We start from the raw sequence: 15,552 nt of genomic DNA on the forward strand, positions 1-15,552 counted from the left end.
CGGAAACGGCCGCTTTGACAATTCCGTGGCGGTTTCTGTCACTCCCCCGCCCCTCCTCATGGCGGCGGCCCTGCGCGCGCCTGCGTCAGCGGCGCCATGGCGTCATCAGCCTGCGGCGGCGGGCGGAAGTGGCGCCTTAGTCCCGCGCTGCCCGTCCCAGTGCCCGGTAGCGGCGGCGGTGAGTGGGCCCGGCTCCCGCGGGGGGTGACGGGTTGAGGGGGGCCCGGCGTCGGCCCGGCCGCGGCGACGGGCTGAGCGGCGGCGCGGGGGAGCGCGGAGGTGGGGCCCCAGGCGGGATCGCGCTCTGAGGCCAGAACGGGTGCGGGGCGGCCTCGCGGCCGGCTTAACCCCCCAGCGGCCGGTAGCGGCGGGCCTGGGGGGTGCCCGGGGGGGTAGGAGGCCGCGATGATGCCAGTCACCCGTCCGGTAGCGGGGCTGTAGGCGGCGGGCAGCCCCCTCTGGATCTTCCTCAGCGGCGAAACACCCGCCGGTGTTCACAGGCGGTGTTTTCGTTTCAGTCGGGCAGCTCCCTGCGTTCTAGCAAAGACTGTGCGCGTTTCTAGGGTTAAAAGCGGACTTTTCTGGTTCAGCATAAGTCCAGCTTGACTTTACTTGAAGGTGGTCTATTAAGTGTTTGTATATAAAAAGTTAGTGTAAAATAGACAGCTGTGGTGGGCTGTGGAGTTCGTGTAGATTTCACTAATGTCAGGTTCTTTTTCAGAGATTTTTTTTTAAACTCAAATGGGTGATGAAAAGGATTCTTGGAAAGTGAAAACTTTAGATGAAATTCTTCAGGAAAAAAAACGAAGGAAGGAGCAAGAAGAGAAGGCAGAGATAAAACGTATGAAAAATGTAAGCTGCCCTTTGGTATACAAGCATTTTTAATGACACCTGAGGAGTTTCAGTGCCCATATCCTCATTTGCTGATGAGGACAAGGCGTCTTGCCATGTCAGTGGAATTCCTCTGTGCTCTTGTGCATGTTTTGTGGGTGATCTCTTAATTCCAAAGTTTGACAAAAGTACAGTGCTTTGCTAAGATCTCATTGGCCTCAGGTTGTATGCTGTGCTTTGTTTCATAGCTGCTGGTTAGAAAAGGTAAAGAAATTGACGTGATTAACTGGAAGTTGCAGTTCAATTAAAAGCTTTCAAAGATTTTACAGAAGAATGGGTTTAAATAATTGTTCTTGAATAACTTTTGTGGTACTGCTTGGTTTTGTACAATCGTGTACAAAATATTTTTAAAAACCTACAACAGTTAATGCAATCCTCCTTAATCATTATCTAATTTTGTCTAATTACATTGAATTTACGGAATTTCAGCTATAATCGCAATCAAACTGCATTTGACTGTTTACAACTGTGAAATCTCTGCTTCCTAAGTTGGTATACTTTACTGGTGTGACCAGATAAGGGTGGCTTTTGAGCCAGGAATGAAAGATTTGAGTACTGTTTACACTTTTTCATTTTGTGACATAAAAATTAATTGTGTTTTGGGTTTGCCCTTTCTTCTGTTTCTGTCACAGTCAGATGATAGGGATTCAAAGCGGGATTCTCTTGAAGAGGGGGAGTTGAGAGATCATCGCATGGAAATAACAATCAGAAATTCACCTTACAGGAGGGAAGACTCTATGGAAGACAGGTAAGAATAAGAGAATAATTTTGTTACCTGAGGAAGGGTTACTGAAATTAACCTTTAGAAGTATGGAGAAGAGGGTTTAAAAATATCTGAAGGGGAACAGTTTAACTTCTGTAGCATGCAGATGTGCCATCTTGCCTCCTGCTTGTAGAACGTGCCAGGGTGTTGTTTTGAAATACTGATTAAGGTTCAACAGAGTGTTGTGGTCCAATTTTGGCCACTACTTCGTAATAAAATATTTTGCTCAAGATGCAGTTAAAGCGGCCCTGCTGAGTTCTTTTTGGTGCTTAATTCATCCGCAGTTTGCTTATGTATTAAAAGTGCACACGTAATAGTATCTTAATTTCTCATCTACGTGACTATGATTTTCTGTAAGGTACTGTTAATGCCTTGGTTCAGGGGTATTACGGAAATTAACTTTAATATAAATTAATAAAATAGGAAAAAAATGCATTATTTTCAAAACAGAGAAAAGAGGAAATAACACACAATCTGTTTGACAGTACATGTAACTTTCCTAAGTTGGTTTCTTTTATTTGTCTTGTATTTTAGAGGAGAGGAAGATGATTCCTTGGCTATAAAACCACCACAGCAAATGTCACGGAAAGAAAAAACCCATCATAGAAAAGATGAGAAGAGGAAAGAGAAACGTAGACATCGTAGTCATTCAGCAGAAGGTTGTTATTACTGCATTTGGATAACATTTCTGGTAGCTTCCTGACGTGAAGCCAAACAGGCACTATGTAGGTAGTAAATAACTACAAACTAAAGAAAACGTGTCAGGTGGATAAGACAAAGGAATTTAAACTTGTCTTATTTCTTTGATTACGTTTAATGCCCTTACAGGAATGTCAGGGGTACATATGTGTTTGAGAGGACAGTAATCACTTTGGGACAGGGACACAGAGTCTACTTTTACTCTTTGAAGTCAGTTAAGCTTCTTTCTGGCTTCACTGAGTGAGTGGGCTGAGATATGATCTTTGTTTCTGACTGTAAAGGAAAAGATATCCTTTCTAAAAACACTCATGTTGTATTCCTGTTACCAGCAGCATTTTTCTGTTTTTCATGCAAACATTTTTGCAAGATCTTATAATCTTTTAGTTTTCCAACACCCTTTCATATCAGGATTTTTCCATCAAGAAACTAACAGAGAACATGAAAATAGGTTGCCATAAGTTTCATCCTTTCTAGCTTTGCTTTTTAAAAATAGGAGCACTAAATATTTTGAATAGTAACACTCCAAAACTCATTTTTGTTTGTTTAGGGAAACATGCCAGAGTGAAAGAGAAAGAACGGGAACACGAGCGTAGGAAGAGACATAGAGAAGAGCAGGATAAAGCCCGTCGTGAGTGGGAAAGACAGAAACGGAGAGAAATGGCAAGGGAGCATTCCAGGAGGGAGAGGTACATCCATTCCTCCCTTCCCTGTGACAAACCAACAGACATGAACAGCTTCCTCCTCTAAATCCATCTCTAACTTTTCGTTGTTTCATTGACAACAAAATTCAGAGCAAAATCTTTTAAGGACTGATGCCAGTGCCATGTTCCTGTCAGTGTGTTGTCTAATGAAAATGTGTTCTTGTCCTTAATTACCTTTGTAAGTGACTTCATTACAACAGATATTTCTAGGTGAATGCATTACCAGTGTTGTACTATAATGAAAAAAAAAGTGCAAACCAGTTTTGCGTAGTATCAGGGATTTATTAATTGAACTTGCTTCAGTATTGTTGTTGCTAATGAAATTGAATGGCCCTGTAGTTTGTTATGGAAAACCAGTTTTCCTTTACTTCATAAGCTGAATTTGTAGTGAACTGTAACTTAACAAAAAATAATTATTTTCTAGAGATCGTCTGGAGCAACTTGAGCGAGAACGAGAGAGAAAAATCAGAGAGCAGCAAAAAGAACAAAGGGAGCAAAAAGAACGAGAAAGGCGAGCTGAAGAAAGACGTAAGGAACGTGAAGCCAGAAGAGAAGGTAACCATCTCTGTATAAATGTAGTTTGGGCTTTCTATCCGCTGACACAATGGTGGAATGGAGGTATAGAAAGCATTTTTTACTTAGGTCAATGCCAGAATTTGGAAGAAAAAAAGAAAAAAGAAAAAGAGGTGGTGGTGGGAGGCTTCTTCATGGGGAGGGGGGGAATCCATTAAGTTCTACATGGGGAAATAACGTTATGTGCCTTAAATATCATGGCATATTGGTTAGTCAGTAAGTCTTTCTTTGCCTCCCTCTGTTAGTCTGCTTTCCTATAGAAACAGAATTTATGTAATTGCCATTGTCTCCATGTGTGTGTGCGCGTCTGTCATGAGCCCCGTCACCTCTGAACTCTTTGGCTGAGTCTAACCCAATTTTATAGAGGTTGAAGTCTCAAAATTAAGTGTTTTGAGGATTTGGGGAATTAAATTGCAGCGGGAGGCAGAGAGATCATGTAAGTACTCCAACCATGAAAAAGGCTGTAGTGTGAGTCAAGTGCGGAAGATCTGATAACTGAGCAATTTGAATTACCTTCTACACATGAACCCTCACTTTTCATAGCATATCAGATACTCGCAACGTAAGTTCAGATCATTTTTGATTTGTCTCTGTTTGTCCCGACTTTCAGAGGTAAAAATCAGAGCCCATTCTTGTGATCAAGTGACAAAGATTGTTCGAGAGTAGCAGAAGCAGCCATGCTTATTGCTGCTATTTCTAGTTCAGCTCATGTGCTTGGTATTTACACTGATATCATTCAATGTATCTAGCTTTTCATTTTAGTTATTTTTATATCTCTAAATGTTCTCTCAGCTCCTTCTAACCCTTAGCTGTCTTTATTCCTTTATGTATCTTCCTGGTCTGTCCACTTCTCTCTCTGGCATTAATGCCTTAGTTTTAGGGCGTTTTCTCTGTAGTATCTAGGGCATCTTGCTTCCGTTTCCTAAGTATGGCAGCACCTTTCTCTAAGTCGTACAAACCCATATTTTATTGTGCACGAGGTAAATCATAGTCCTTTATTCTCCTAGGTATAGGTAGGTTCCACTTCCGTTCCTCCCGATCATCCTTTAGCATGTAAGGAAAAATGAAAAGTATGCAAAGCAGGTGGTTGTGGCAGACAGAAGTCTTCTAATTAGGGCAGGGAGATGTAACGATTTCTTCCGGTTTTGTTTTCACTAGTTTCTGCACACCATAGAACAGTGAGGGAAGAATATGGAGACAAAGTAAAAATGAGACCCTGGAGTCGCAGTCCATTACGACAGCAAAGAGACAAGCTTGAGCAAGGAGATAGCAGGAAACCAGGTAGCATTCGCCACTTTATGATGTCTTTGCCTGGGGGCTAGGAGGAGCTGTTCTGGGGCAGCGCTTAATTTTTAGCAGTAAACGTATATCCCTGGTACTGGATTGAAAGTATTGTCCACTTCAGCCGTGGTGGCACAACTCTGGAATATTCATGAATACGTACATATGTACTGTTTTCTAAAGCAACACTGGTTTTGCAGGTATCTGTGCAAGTGACAAACTGAATGAATCTTTTCCTTCTTAGTAGTAGGAATAGTAATTTTAAAAGTTTCCGAGTTACTTCATTCAGTGATGAAAGAAGCAGCTGACTGAATTTATAAAGTTTTCTAGTTTAATTCCCTCGCAGATTAAAAAGGGGATTGTGTACACTAGCTCCAGCTGGATTTGTTGTTAGGAGCTAAGCTACCTTAAAAAGTTACCTTACAGGGATCAATATAGTTTAAGCATCACTGATATTGTCATCTTGTAGTAGAAAATAAATGCTTAAGGCAGTATTCTGGTTAGAAAACGGTCCTTCCCGTGCCTAGAAGGTCCTAACTGTGAGTAGAGAACATGCACATTTGACGTAGAAGTGTCTTTGGTTAAAGAAGAAAAGCTCTGTGTCCGCTTTGTGAACGGGTGTAGCTGTAAAAATGAGTGTAATTATTTCAAATAAGCTGATTGCAGAATGTAGTCAGCTGAAATCCCAGGTGGGGGCAGGCAGCAAGTCCTTTGAAGCTACTGTCTGATCGATCGACAGTTATTTGCACGTGCTATTTCATGGTGGTCCAGAGGGGCTGCATTAGAATAGGAAGCACTGATAGCAAGCGCTGTATGTACACGCATTAGTGAGACTGTGTTGTGGTGATACTTGTTGCCATGTTACTTTTTTAAAAAAAATTTTTTTTTAATTACACTTAGAGGGGCCTATGCATATATCATGTTTTAAAAAGTCAATATTTCACATTTTTGGCTGTTGATCCTGCACCACTGCAGTTCAGAAAAGCTGTTTGTCTTTTGAGCAGTGTGAATTTTTATTTTTTTTTTAGTGTTCTGTATTTCCAATACAGAATGTTCAGCACCAATTTAATGGCCAGAGAAAGCAACGCAGTTATCTGGGTATTCAGAGTCTTATAAATAGATGCGACATTCAGTCAGCACCCTGTTTTTAATTTTTATGGTCTCAACAGTGAAAGAAGAGAAACCAGAAGAGAGAGATCCTCTTTCAGACTTGCAAGACATCAGTGACAGTGAGAGAAAAACCAGCTCGGCAGAGTCTTCATCAGGTGATTAAATGCAATTTAGTAGATGTAATTAATTGTTCAGTTGTCTGTTCAGGAAACAGTGTTGTTAGAGTGTGTGCCTACTTAGTTACGCGTTTGATGATTCCTGAACAGAATCTGGATCAGGCTCGGAAGAAGAGGAGGAAGAGTCTAGCAGTGAAGGTTCTGAGGAAGAGGGAGAGGAAGAGGAGGAGGAGGAGGAGACGGGAAGCAATTCTGAGGAAGTGTCTGAGCAGTCAGCTGGTGAGTAACATAAAGCAGCTCCTAGAACGGTGTGTTATGATTTTCTCTGTTTCTCATTCTGTATTGTTTTGTTTGAACATTTTCCTTTTCTCTTAGTCTAGGATAGGCTGAGACCTCACAGGTCAAGATAACTAAAAAGAAAAAAAAACAAGTACAAGTCATATTCTATCCTTTTATATAGAGGTAATACCAATTATTCGTCTAAGAAACCAGATTAGAAAACCGAAAGCCATTTTTTGTCTTCCTAAATGGTGTAAGGGTAACAGTTCCAGTAATTTTGTAACAGAACAAATATTCTGTAGAGAGCAAGTCTGCAGTTATTTGGGGGGTGGTGAAATACAAATGTCTCTGTTATTTGATTTATTTTTCAGTTGCAAATCTCAAAGGCTTTTTTCATGCCAGTACAAATAGATAAAAATAATAAAAAAGGTTTGGTAAAAAGTCTACTTAGAGCCATTCTTGTCACTAATGAGTGAAGAAAAGGCACAAAAGCATGCTCTGATGGCTGGATATTTTTCTTTAAAATCAATTACAGTCAATAAGCAAATATTCATAAGTTTCCTGACTTAATTTATTCACCTCCTCCCAGCTCTGAATTCCCAGATAATCGGTAAGAATTGTATTCCCTGTTGGAAGCTGAAAGGTGCAGTTCTGTGGAGTCAGGGGAAGCATTTTCTTTCCAAGTGAACCAGAAGTAAGAGGTCACTAACTAGATAGCCGTGAAAAGGCCTGGTGAATTAGAAAAGCCTTTCAATTAGTGATCTGCCTTACAAGGAACTACAGAAATGTTGGGTTTATTCCGTTGCACTTGATTCTGTTTTGCAGAAGAGGTGAGCGAAGAAGAAATGAGTGAAGAGGAGGAACGGGAGAATGGAAACCACATCCCAGTTGGTACAATGCAAACACTGATTATTTTTTTTAAAGTGTTTGGCTGAATTTTTGTAGCCAAATAAATATTTCTACAAATATTTTTAAAATATTTTCAATGTATTTTTCTAAAGCATCGTGTATTTGGCATTTTGAGGCTATCCTTACGTTAGAATCAGAAATTCCTTGAAATTTGTTTGAAGGTCTATGTTTAGAGGAAGTCAGAGCCTAGTTTAATGAGCTAATGCTTCCTTCTTTTTCATTTTGGGTCTCTTGCTCTGTCCTTTTGTCAAAAAAAGCTTTTCAGTTAGAATGAGATATACTGGGTCAGTTTTCTCTCTCATTCTGGTAGTGGAAAGATCTGTTTTTCTGACATCCTGTATTTAATGCCAGAAATTGTATTTACATGACTGTAAACGAGTTCTTGAAAGCATTATCTCTGCAAGGAGGAGAAATCGGGCTTCTCCTTGATCTTTATTGTTGCAGTAAGTTAAGTTGCGTAAGTTGCACGCCTGTTTCATGTATAGTGATCAGTGTTTCACTACCCTTATTTGTCTAAAGCTGAACTTAATTGTTCCAAATGTCTTCCTCTTTCCACGACTGATTCTGACCTTTAAAGTTACAGAGTCGAGGTTTGACCGAGATTCAGCAGGCAGCGAAGTCGAAGAGGAGGAAGTAGGGGAGGGCACCCCTCATTCCAATGCCATGACAGAAGGAGACTATATTCCTGACTCGCCAGCTTCCTCCCCCATCGAACTGAAACAAGAGCTTCCCAAGTATCTTCCTGCGCTTCAGGTAGAGGATCACTGAAATGATGCTTGAGAATATCATAGGCAAAGGGATTTCCCGAGCTGCTTTGTTAACAAGTTGTGCATGAGTTTATGGGCAGATACACCTTGCTGACTCAGCATCACAAAATACACATTTCTGCGTGAAATATTGCTGTCTCTTTTGACAAGGAAAAATGGGCATGGAGCAAAAATGAGATTACTCTTAGATATAGGTAAGAATGTAATAATACGTAGCTGATACTCTGATATCTTGGCATTGCTATCTGGAAATAGATACTTGTGAGAGAAGAGTCCTGTTAACATGAATAGAAACTGATGGGGTGGTTATTCTTTTTGTAGCCAACAGCAAAGTGTAGAAACATGAAGAGAAAGCATATTTTTATTAATTGAATTATGTGAAAAGTATCGGTCTAAGTTGCTGAGTTGCCACCTTTGCCATTGTGGCAGAAATTTCAGCTTACTCTGTGCAAAAGTGAGTGAGTGAAGAATTAATTAAATAATGTAGTTAATCTACTAAAACACAGACTCTGTCCAGGATTCCTTTAGAGATCCAAGTGAAAATAAACCCCAAAGATACCTTTCTTACATGGAGTAGCCAAGTTGTCGAATTCTCTTGGTTAATTTTAACTGTTCCCGTGAGATTGCTGAAGTTTACCTTAAGTCTTATTTAAAAAAAAACTAGGCAAAATCCTCCCCCAGGTGCTGGAGGGGTAAATGTTGTCCATCTGTTTTTTCAGGGATGTCGTAGTGTGGAGGAATTTCAGTGTTTGAACAGGATTGAAGAAGGGACGTATGGTGTAGTGTACAGAGCGAAAGACAAGAAGACTGGTTAGTATAAGTGGTCTCCAGTTATTATCTCCATGGCATTTGGGGCCGAAGTTGTATGCAAACTGTGATTCTGCATTTCTCATTGATGAACAAAATCTGTCTAAAATGCTTTCTTCCTTATCGAGAATAATGCTTTTTAATAGGGTGTGGACTTTGACGTAAGGGCTCCACTTGCAGCTGTTTGAGTTCAGAAGTAATCCCTGTATTGGCCACGATGGTGTAGAACAATTAACACGATTTCAGTTTCTGGCTCGAAAGGCAGTTATTTCTGGCTTGAGATCTGCTGTAGATAGTTGCCAGGTTGCAAGTTTTCAAAATTTACTATGAGCATTCCAGCAGGCGTCACTGTAAGCACAGACACGGTTAGGGAATTCATAAAGCAGGGGTTGGTGAGCAGTGAGTATATACTGCAGTATTTTGTGGTAGAAAGAACTTTCATTCTTTTCTGTTTTTAAGCTCCCTCTCAAAAAAACACTTCTCGTGTGTACAAGTGGATTTGTATTTCTAAAACTCAGGCTCTTTGCTTATCTGGTTTGTAATAGCAACACTGGAGGACCTCTTAACATGCATTTTATTAGCTGTGTGATGGGAATTCTGCAGTTAATAATGCTGTTTTCTTTACAGATGAAATTGTGGCTCTGAAGCGACTGAAAATGGAAAAGGAAAAGGAAGGCTTTCCCATTACTTCTCTGAGAGAAATAAATACTATTCTGAAAGCACAACATCTAAATATCGTCACTGTCAGAGTAAGGCCACCATCTTCTATTTCAAAAATTTTTTTGTTCTTGAAATATTGCCTGTTGGCTTTTAAAATGCCTTATAAAAAGATGCATTCGCAGCAGAGCCTGTTTCTGTAAACAGTTGTATGCTACCCGTAAAACTATGTAGACATTACTCGTCTGTATATAATCCAATGTTTTGCAAAAGTGTGCTTTTTTTCATAGAAAAATAGATTTTCTATGGATTTTACCAATGTCAGGCTCCACTTATCCTCTTGCCAGTGTATTTTGAAAAGTCATTTTTGCATGCTTTTTAAATACTGTGTGCTTGTTTTGATCATTTGTTTCTGTGTTTTAGGAAATTGTTGTAGGTAGTAACATGGATAAAATCTATATTGTAATGAACTACGTAGAACACGATCTCAAGAGTCTGATGGAAACAATGAAGCAACCATTTCTACCAGGTACTGTTTGCCATAGTCTCCTATAATTCTTAAAACTGGAAAACTGGCCAACACAAACCTCAGTGGCTTTGGGCTTTTTGTGGTGACGTGTAATGCCTTGGAATGTCCTGTGAGTGTTCTTTGGAACACGGACTTCATTGCTTTTTCTCTGTTTGGTCTGATTTTACTGATAGAAGCGAAGATAGGATCGTAGGCTGGCAGTGCTGATACTCATAGTGATCTTTGGCTGATGAATCCAGTTTGGATGCTTAGGGTGAGGGGGAGATTCAGATGTGAGATGGAAGGAGTTTCCCCTATGCTAAACCAGAAAAGAACACTGGGTTTTAATTTTGGCCACTTCCTGTGTTTTTGAGAGGCATTCATTTCTGAGCATTATTTGGATGCATTCCAGCTATCTAAATTAATTTTGCTTTACTGGCCGCTCTGTGGGTTTAACTTTTCCTGTGCCATATTTTTATGGTGCAGTCTGTACTATGCTTTTAACTTGACATCCCTTTCCTCCCCCTGCGTGTTCCCCAAACAAAAAAAAAACAAAACGGAAAAATAGATTTCCTCTCTTAAATGTATTTGTTGTCTTTTTATCATTTCAGGTGAAGTGAAAACCTTGATGATTCAGTTACTGCGAGGAGTCAAGCATCTTCACGACAACTGGATACTTCATCGAGACCTGAAAACTTCCAACCTGTTACTCAGTCATTCAGGCATTTTAAAAGTAAGAATTACATGAAATATACCACACTTGTATTGCAGAATACACTGCATTATAGCTATCTCAAGAGCTGGGTAGACTGTTTTGCTTTTGTCTTTAGGAGGTATGAGGTGTGGCTTGTAAAATGCACAGTTGTGAAGGACTGAACTTTACTGTTAAAGTAAAGAAAAGAGACTGTCTTACCAAAACTCTGAGATTTATGCTAGGATGTGATGAATAAGCATGCTGTAGTGAATAGTGAATTCTTTTTTAGAAGTCTGAACAGTGCTCTTCTCTTCCTGGTGATTCAGCAATTCTATATGCCTGACTGTAATTTTCTTTTTCTATATCAGCATCGTAGTGTTTGAACTGGGGTTGCTCTTTCAACTTGAGAGACTGCGAATCTTAATATAAGAATATAAATCTCTGTAGTAATGCTGAACCATCAGTCACTGGTGGAGATGTGAGATTCTTTTCACAAAGAAAAAGCCTTTTGAAAAGTTGCACGTTTTAAAAATCTACCTAACCTTTCACTGCCTACTTACAAAAATCTAAGAGAAAAGCAGTACTAATAAGATCAGGACGTAACATTTCAATTTTTACTTCTAAATTGTAGGTGCCAATTATGTATTGCCATTATTTACATCGTACAGCTGTTACAGTTGTTAAGCCTTTCCCTTTCTCAGGAAAACTGGGCTTGAATTTTTTTTTATTTTTTTTTGCTTGGCAAAGTTGAAGTCAGCATTTATTGTCTTTTGGTTTTATTTTTTCCCCTGCCACGTAAGCTTTCTGTGAAGGTGATCAATAACAGGAGCTCTTCCTTGGCCTCGGGAAGGGAAAAATGTATTTTCCCTTCAGTGGAAAAAGACAAGGCAGGCCCGTGAGCGTGTTCTGGGGGGCTGTTTTTGAAGGCTGGAAGCCATGCAATAGCCAACATGGCCAACACATCTTGGCACTGTTAGTAAATGGTGTGGTCAATGTTGGAAATAGTGCTGATTACCACTTTCCATTTAGGTTGGAGATTTTGGACTAGCCCGGGAATACGGATCTCCGCTGAAGCCTTACACGCCAGTGGTGGTGACGCTTTGGTACAGGGCTCCGGAGTTGTTGCTTGGAGCCAAGGTACGTTTCTCCTTGTTCCTCTGGCTGCTAGAGCAATGACTCTTCAGAGTCACTCTGTATTTTATAATTTAGGAACAAAGTATGAGTATGCTTGATTCTTTGTATTGATTTAGAGATGGAAATTCTGAAACTTCAGTATTATTTTTCCTAATAATGCAGCTAAAAAATTCCATCTTCTACAGATAGAAAGTGGGTGGGTAACAGAGTTTTTTCTCCTTTAGGGTGCTGATGTGGTAGTGCTGCTGGGTTTCTCCTGGATTGGTGCAAACTGTCACTGTCATCTTGGGCAGCTGGATTTTTAATTTTTCTTTTTTTTTTTTTTAACCTTAGTCTAAAATTTGTGACACCTGAGAGCAGAGCAAGGTACTGGCAACGGCTGCAGTTAAGAAAAGAGGTTTAAGGGACCGGGTTTTGTGCCCGTAACCCGAGATTGCTGTTGTGGCAAAACAAGGGCTAAGGATCTCTGTGAAAGAGAGTGCAAGTTAGAATGATTTGCTAGTTGTGATGCTCTGTTTGTGAGTGAAAAAGAAAGGCAACATTGTGCAGAAGTTTCATCCTGAAGTATTTGTGTGTTAAGGGTATTACTCATAATTCACAGTAATTTTAACTTTGAAATAAAGGCAGTTGAGACCCGTGCCTTGGGTATTGGAATGATTGCACGTGTTCTGTTCGGAGTGGTAGAATCTTTAAGGGAAGAACAAAAACAAACCCCAAACCAAAAGAACAACAAAAAAACCACAAACAGCTCAGTGAAAGTATTTTACTGATTTTATAAGGTATAACATATTCTTTCTTTTCAGGAATATTCCACGGCGATAGACATGTGGTCGGTCGGGTGTATATTTGGAGAGCTGTTAACGCAGAAACCGCTGTTTCCAGGGAAGTCAGAAATTGACCAGATCAACAAAGTTTTTAAGGTAACATTTTTAACTTTGGATTCTACCTGACTGGTTTTAGAGGCAGGTACATCAGAGTAGTAAGAAATTAAAAGTGCTTGTTGCTCTTTGACAGAGATTCAGCTTTAATAAAAGGCTCATTACTCTGATCCTTGTTTTACAATGCTTATAGGAGGCCAGGATCATGACTTGTGTTTCTTCTGTTTTCTCTGGATACTTACCAACTCCTATAGCTACATAATAAATAAGCACAAGGGTTGCGCTCCGGAATGAGTTTATTAAGGAGATATTTTAATTTGCAGGATCTCGGTACTCCAAGCGAAAAAATCTGGCCTGGTTACAATGAGCTGCCAGCAGTGAAGAAGATGACGTTCACAGAATATCCCTATAACAATCTCCGCAAGAGATTTGGAGCCCTCCTCTCCGACCAGGGGTTTGATCTGATGAACAAGTAAGTGCTACCTTCCAGGGTGTCCTTGGGAAAATGTGCTGACATGCTGTGATAGTGGTGGAAAACAACTTGTAGGGAAGGGCGGTATTTCAAGGCATTTAACCTTGTCAAAACACACTGATGCATTTGAAGTTTGTCTGTGACATTCCTTGCAACAGCTTTATTCAGTGTGCCAGGCTCTTAACGCCTGCTCTTAAACATCAGTCCAAGACTATCCTTGCACACTTATATCCTAAAAGAATAGACAAATGTTTTAGTAGTAGTTTTAGCTTGTTCATGTCATGTTTAATTAGGTGTTGAGTCAGCTATCATGCAGTCTGCTGATGGATCTTGTTAAAACAATTGAATTACAGCTGAAAAAAGGAAAAAAAGCAGTACATTCTAGAGATCATATTAAAGAATTAGGAAAATAACAATCTTGTTTTCTTCCTAGATTTTCATCTGATGTTCTGGCAGGCTTTTTAACTAACTCTGCTGGTGCATTCTGACTGCATTCCACTTCAGTTTTCTTTAAAATGTTGACAATAGCTTGAGAGATTTTTTTCCTTTCTCTCTTCTTCCCTATTTCATTGTCTTCCTATATTCTTCTCAGCTTTTTGACGTACTACCCAGCCAGAAGAATTACTGCCGAAGATGGTTTGAAGCACGAGTATTTCCGAGAAACGCCCCTTCCTATCGACCCGTCCATGTTTCCCACCTGGCCAGCAAAAAGCGAACAACAAAGAGTAAAACGTGGCACTAGCCCACGACCACCTGAGGGAGGCCTTGGCTACAGCCAGTTGGTAAGCACAGCTCATCCAGGCAACTGACACAGGCTCCTGATGTCCTCGGACATGTCTGAATCCTGATTTTTGTCAGCCTTCTGCGGCTTGGGATCCTGAGACTCACCTCTGCTTGCACGAAAAAGACACTCTAGAAGGGCAGCTTTTTTCCCTCTCTTCCTTTTCAAAGGACAGGTCCAATTACTGCTGTATTCACAGAATCATAATTTCAGTACATAATCTGAGAAAGAAATGATGCCTGGTTTTATCACAGTGCAGAACAGTTTTTCTTTTGAAAGTGTACCTTGTTCTACACTTTCAACTAAGCTTTCAAAGCTGCAAATTTATTTAAAAAAAAAAAATACAAACCCTGGTAAGTAAGTTATGCAGGCCCTTTTTTCCAGTATTTGAAGAGGAATTCAAAAAAGGGCAAGGCTGGGGTTCTTTTCTTTCTGTCAGTGGGGGTTGTGCTGCCCATGTTGAAAAAAAAGCTGCCCTTGTAAATACGGCATGTTACGGTCTCAGGTGCCCTAACTATATCAACTTGTTATTACTATTTTCCATGCCTCAGCATAGATGAAATAGCACTGTCAGTTATTGTGCCCAATTTAACAGATGAAGTAGCCTAAAAGTTTGTTTAACCTCAATTTTTTTTGAGGGTATAAAAATTGACAAGGAGAGTATGCAGGGTGTTTCGTCAGCTGCTGAAGAAGTGTAGTTTACACTTGTTAATAGAGTGTGTTCACATTTTTTTTCATCTTTCCCCTGTTCAGTCAAAAGTAGATATACAAACTAGGAATACACTTGAGATGCCTTTAGAAGAAACAGCAACGTTTAAATATCATGAATAACGCTCTGCCTCAACCTTAGCTACGATATCACTAATCAAACATTTGTTTCTTATCTCTTAAAGATACTTGATTTTTTTTGTTGTTTAGATTTTTGTGTTGGAGAGGTAAAATATATCTGCACGCTTACTGATAGATGACTTGTGATTGGTTTTCACAGGGTGACGATGATCTGAAAGACACGGGTTTTCATCTGACCACCACAAATCAAGGAGCGTCTGCTGCAGGACCTGGTTTCAGCCTCAAGTTTTAAAACTCAACAGGAAAAAAGAGAGAACTGTTCACGTGAGTGGATTTCTGAGTCCCCAGTTTTGTTCTTCACGTCAGGGGGACGATGTTTTTCACAGGGGAAAAGTCAAATGTCATCAGAGATTCACAGGCTCTTGCTGGGTGTGGAGTATAACTAACTGCTGCATTCCATTAGAGGACTGGAATTAACCCGAAAAGCCAAGGATCATTACAAAATTTGACAAAGGAAAACTTGAAGTACAGTCCTGGAACAGTTTCTGGTTTATTTTTAGGTTCTTTTTCGTTGGGTTTGTTTTGTTTTGTTTTTTCCTTGTAAATTTGTAGAATTAAAATACATTTTTAATTGTTTAACAGTGTGAAGGATTTCATTTCTTCACATGCAGCAGACTTGGATGTTGGTGGCATTAAGTCTTCTAGAGTGGGAAGTTATTTTCCCTGTGGTCCCCAAATCTGTG

The 15,552-nt window shown here is 40.0% G+C and overlaps 1 protein-coding gene across 4 annotated transcripts; it reads left to right on the forward strand.

Moving 5' to 3' along the window:
- The first annotated feature begins 99 nt into the window (after positions 1 to 99).
- On the forward strand, positions 100 to 15,448 carry LOC128918398 (cyclin-dependent kinase 11B). 4 transcript variants are annotated; one of them, XM_054222553.1, is made up of 20 exons: positions 100 to 178; positions 722 to 852; positions 1,524 to 1,639; positions 2,189 to 2,313; positions 2,901 to 3,039; positions 3,479 to 3,609; positions 4,786 to 4,908; positions 6,078 to 6,173; positions 6,285 to 6,413; positions 7,239 to 7,304; positions 7,900 to 8,075; positions 8,809 to 8,899; positions 9,524 to 9,645; positions 9,977 to 10,082; positions 10,673 to 10,794; positions 11,785 to 11,892; positions 12,693 to 12,809; positions 13,091 to 13,239; positions 13,832 to 14,021; positions 15,009 to 15,448. In XM_054222553.1, exons 2-20 carry the CDS (start codon positions 742 to 744, stop codon positions 15,099 to 15,101), a joined length of 2,310 nt encoding a protein of 769 aa, XP_054078528.1. In that variant the 5' UTR covers positions 100 to 178; positions 722 to 741; the 3' UTR covers positions 15,102 to 15,448. The 4 variants fall into 4 exon arrangements, with proteins under 4 accessions (XP_054078528.1, XP_054078529.1, XP_054078530.1 ...); XM_054222554.1 differs by having other exon boundaries at positions 7,906 to 8,075; XM_054222555.1 differs by lacking the exon at positions 4,786 to 4,908.
- Positions 15,449 to 15,552: the final 104 nt, after the last annotated feature.

This window comes from Rissa tridactyla, chromosome 16 (genome assembly GCF_028500815.1).
Source record: "Rissa tridactyla isolate bRisTri1 chromosome 16, bRisTri1.patW.cur.20221130, whole genome shotgun sequence".
Taxonomy (NCBI): domain Eukaryota; kingdom Metazoa; phylum Chordata; class Aves; order Charadriiformes; family Laridae; genus Rissa; species Rissa tridactyla.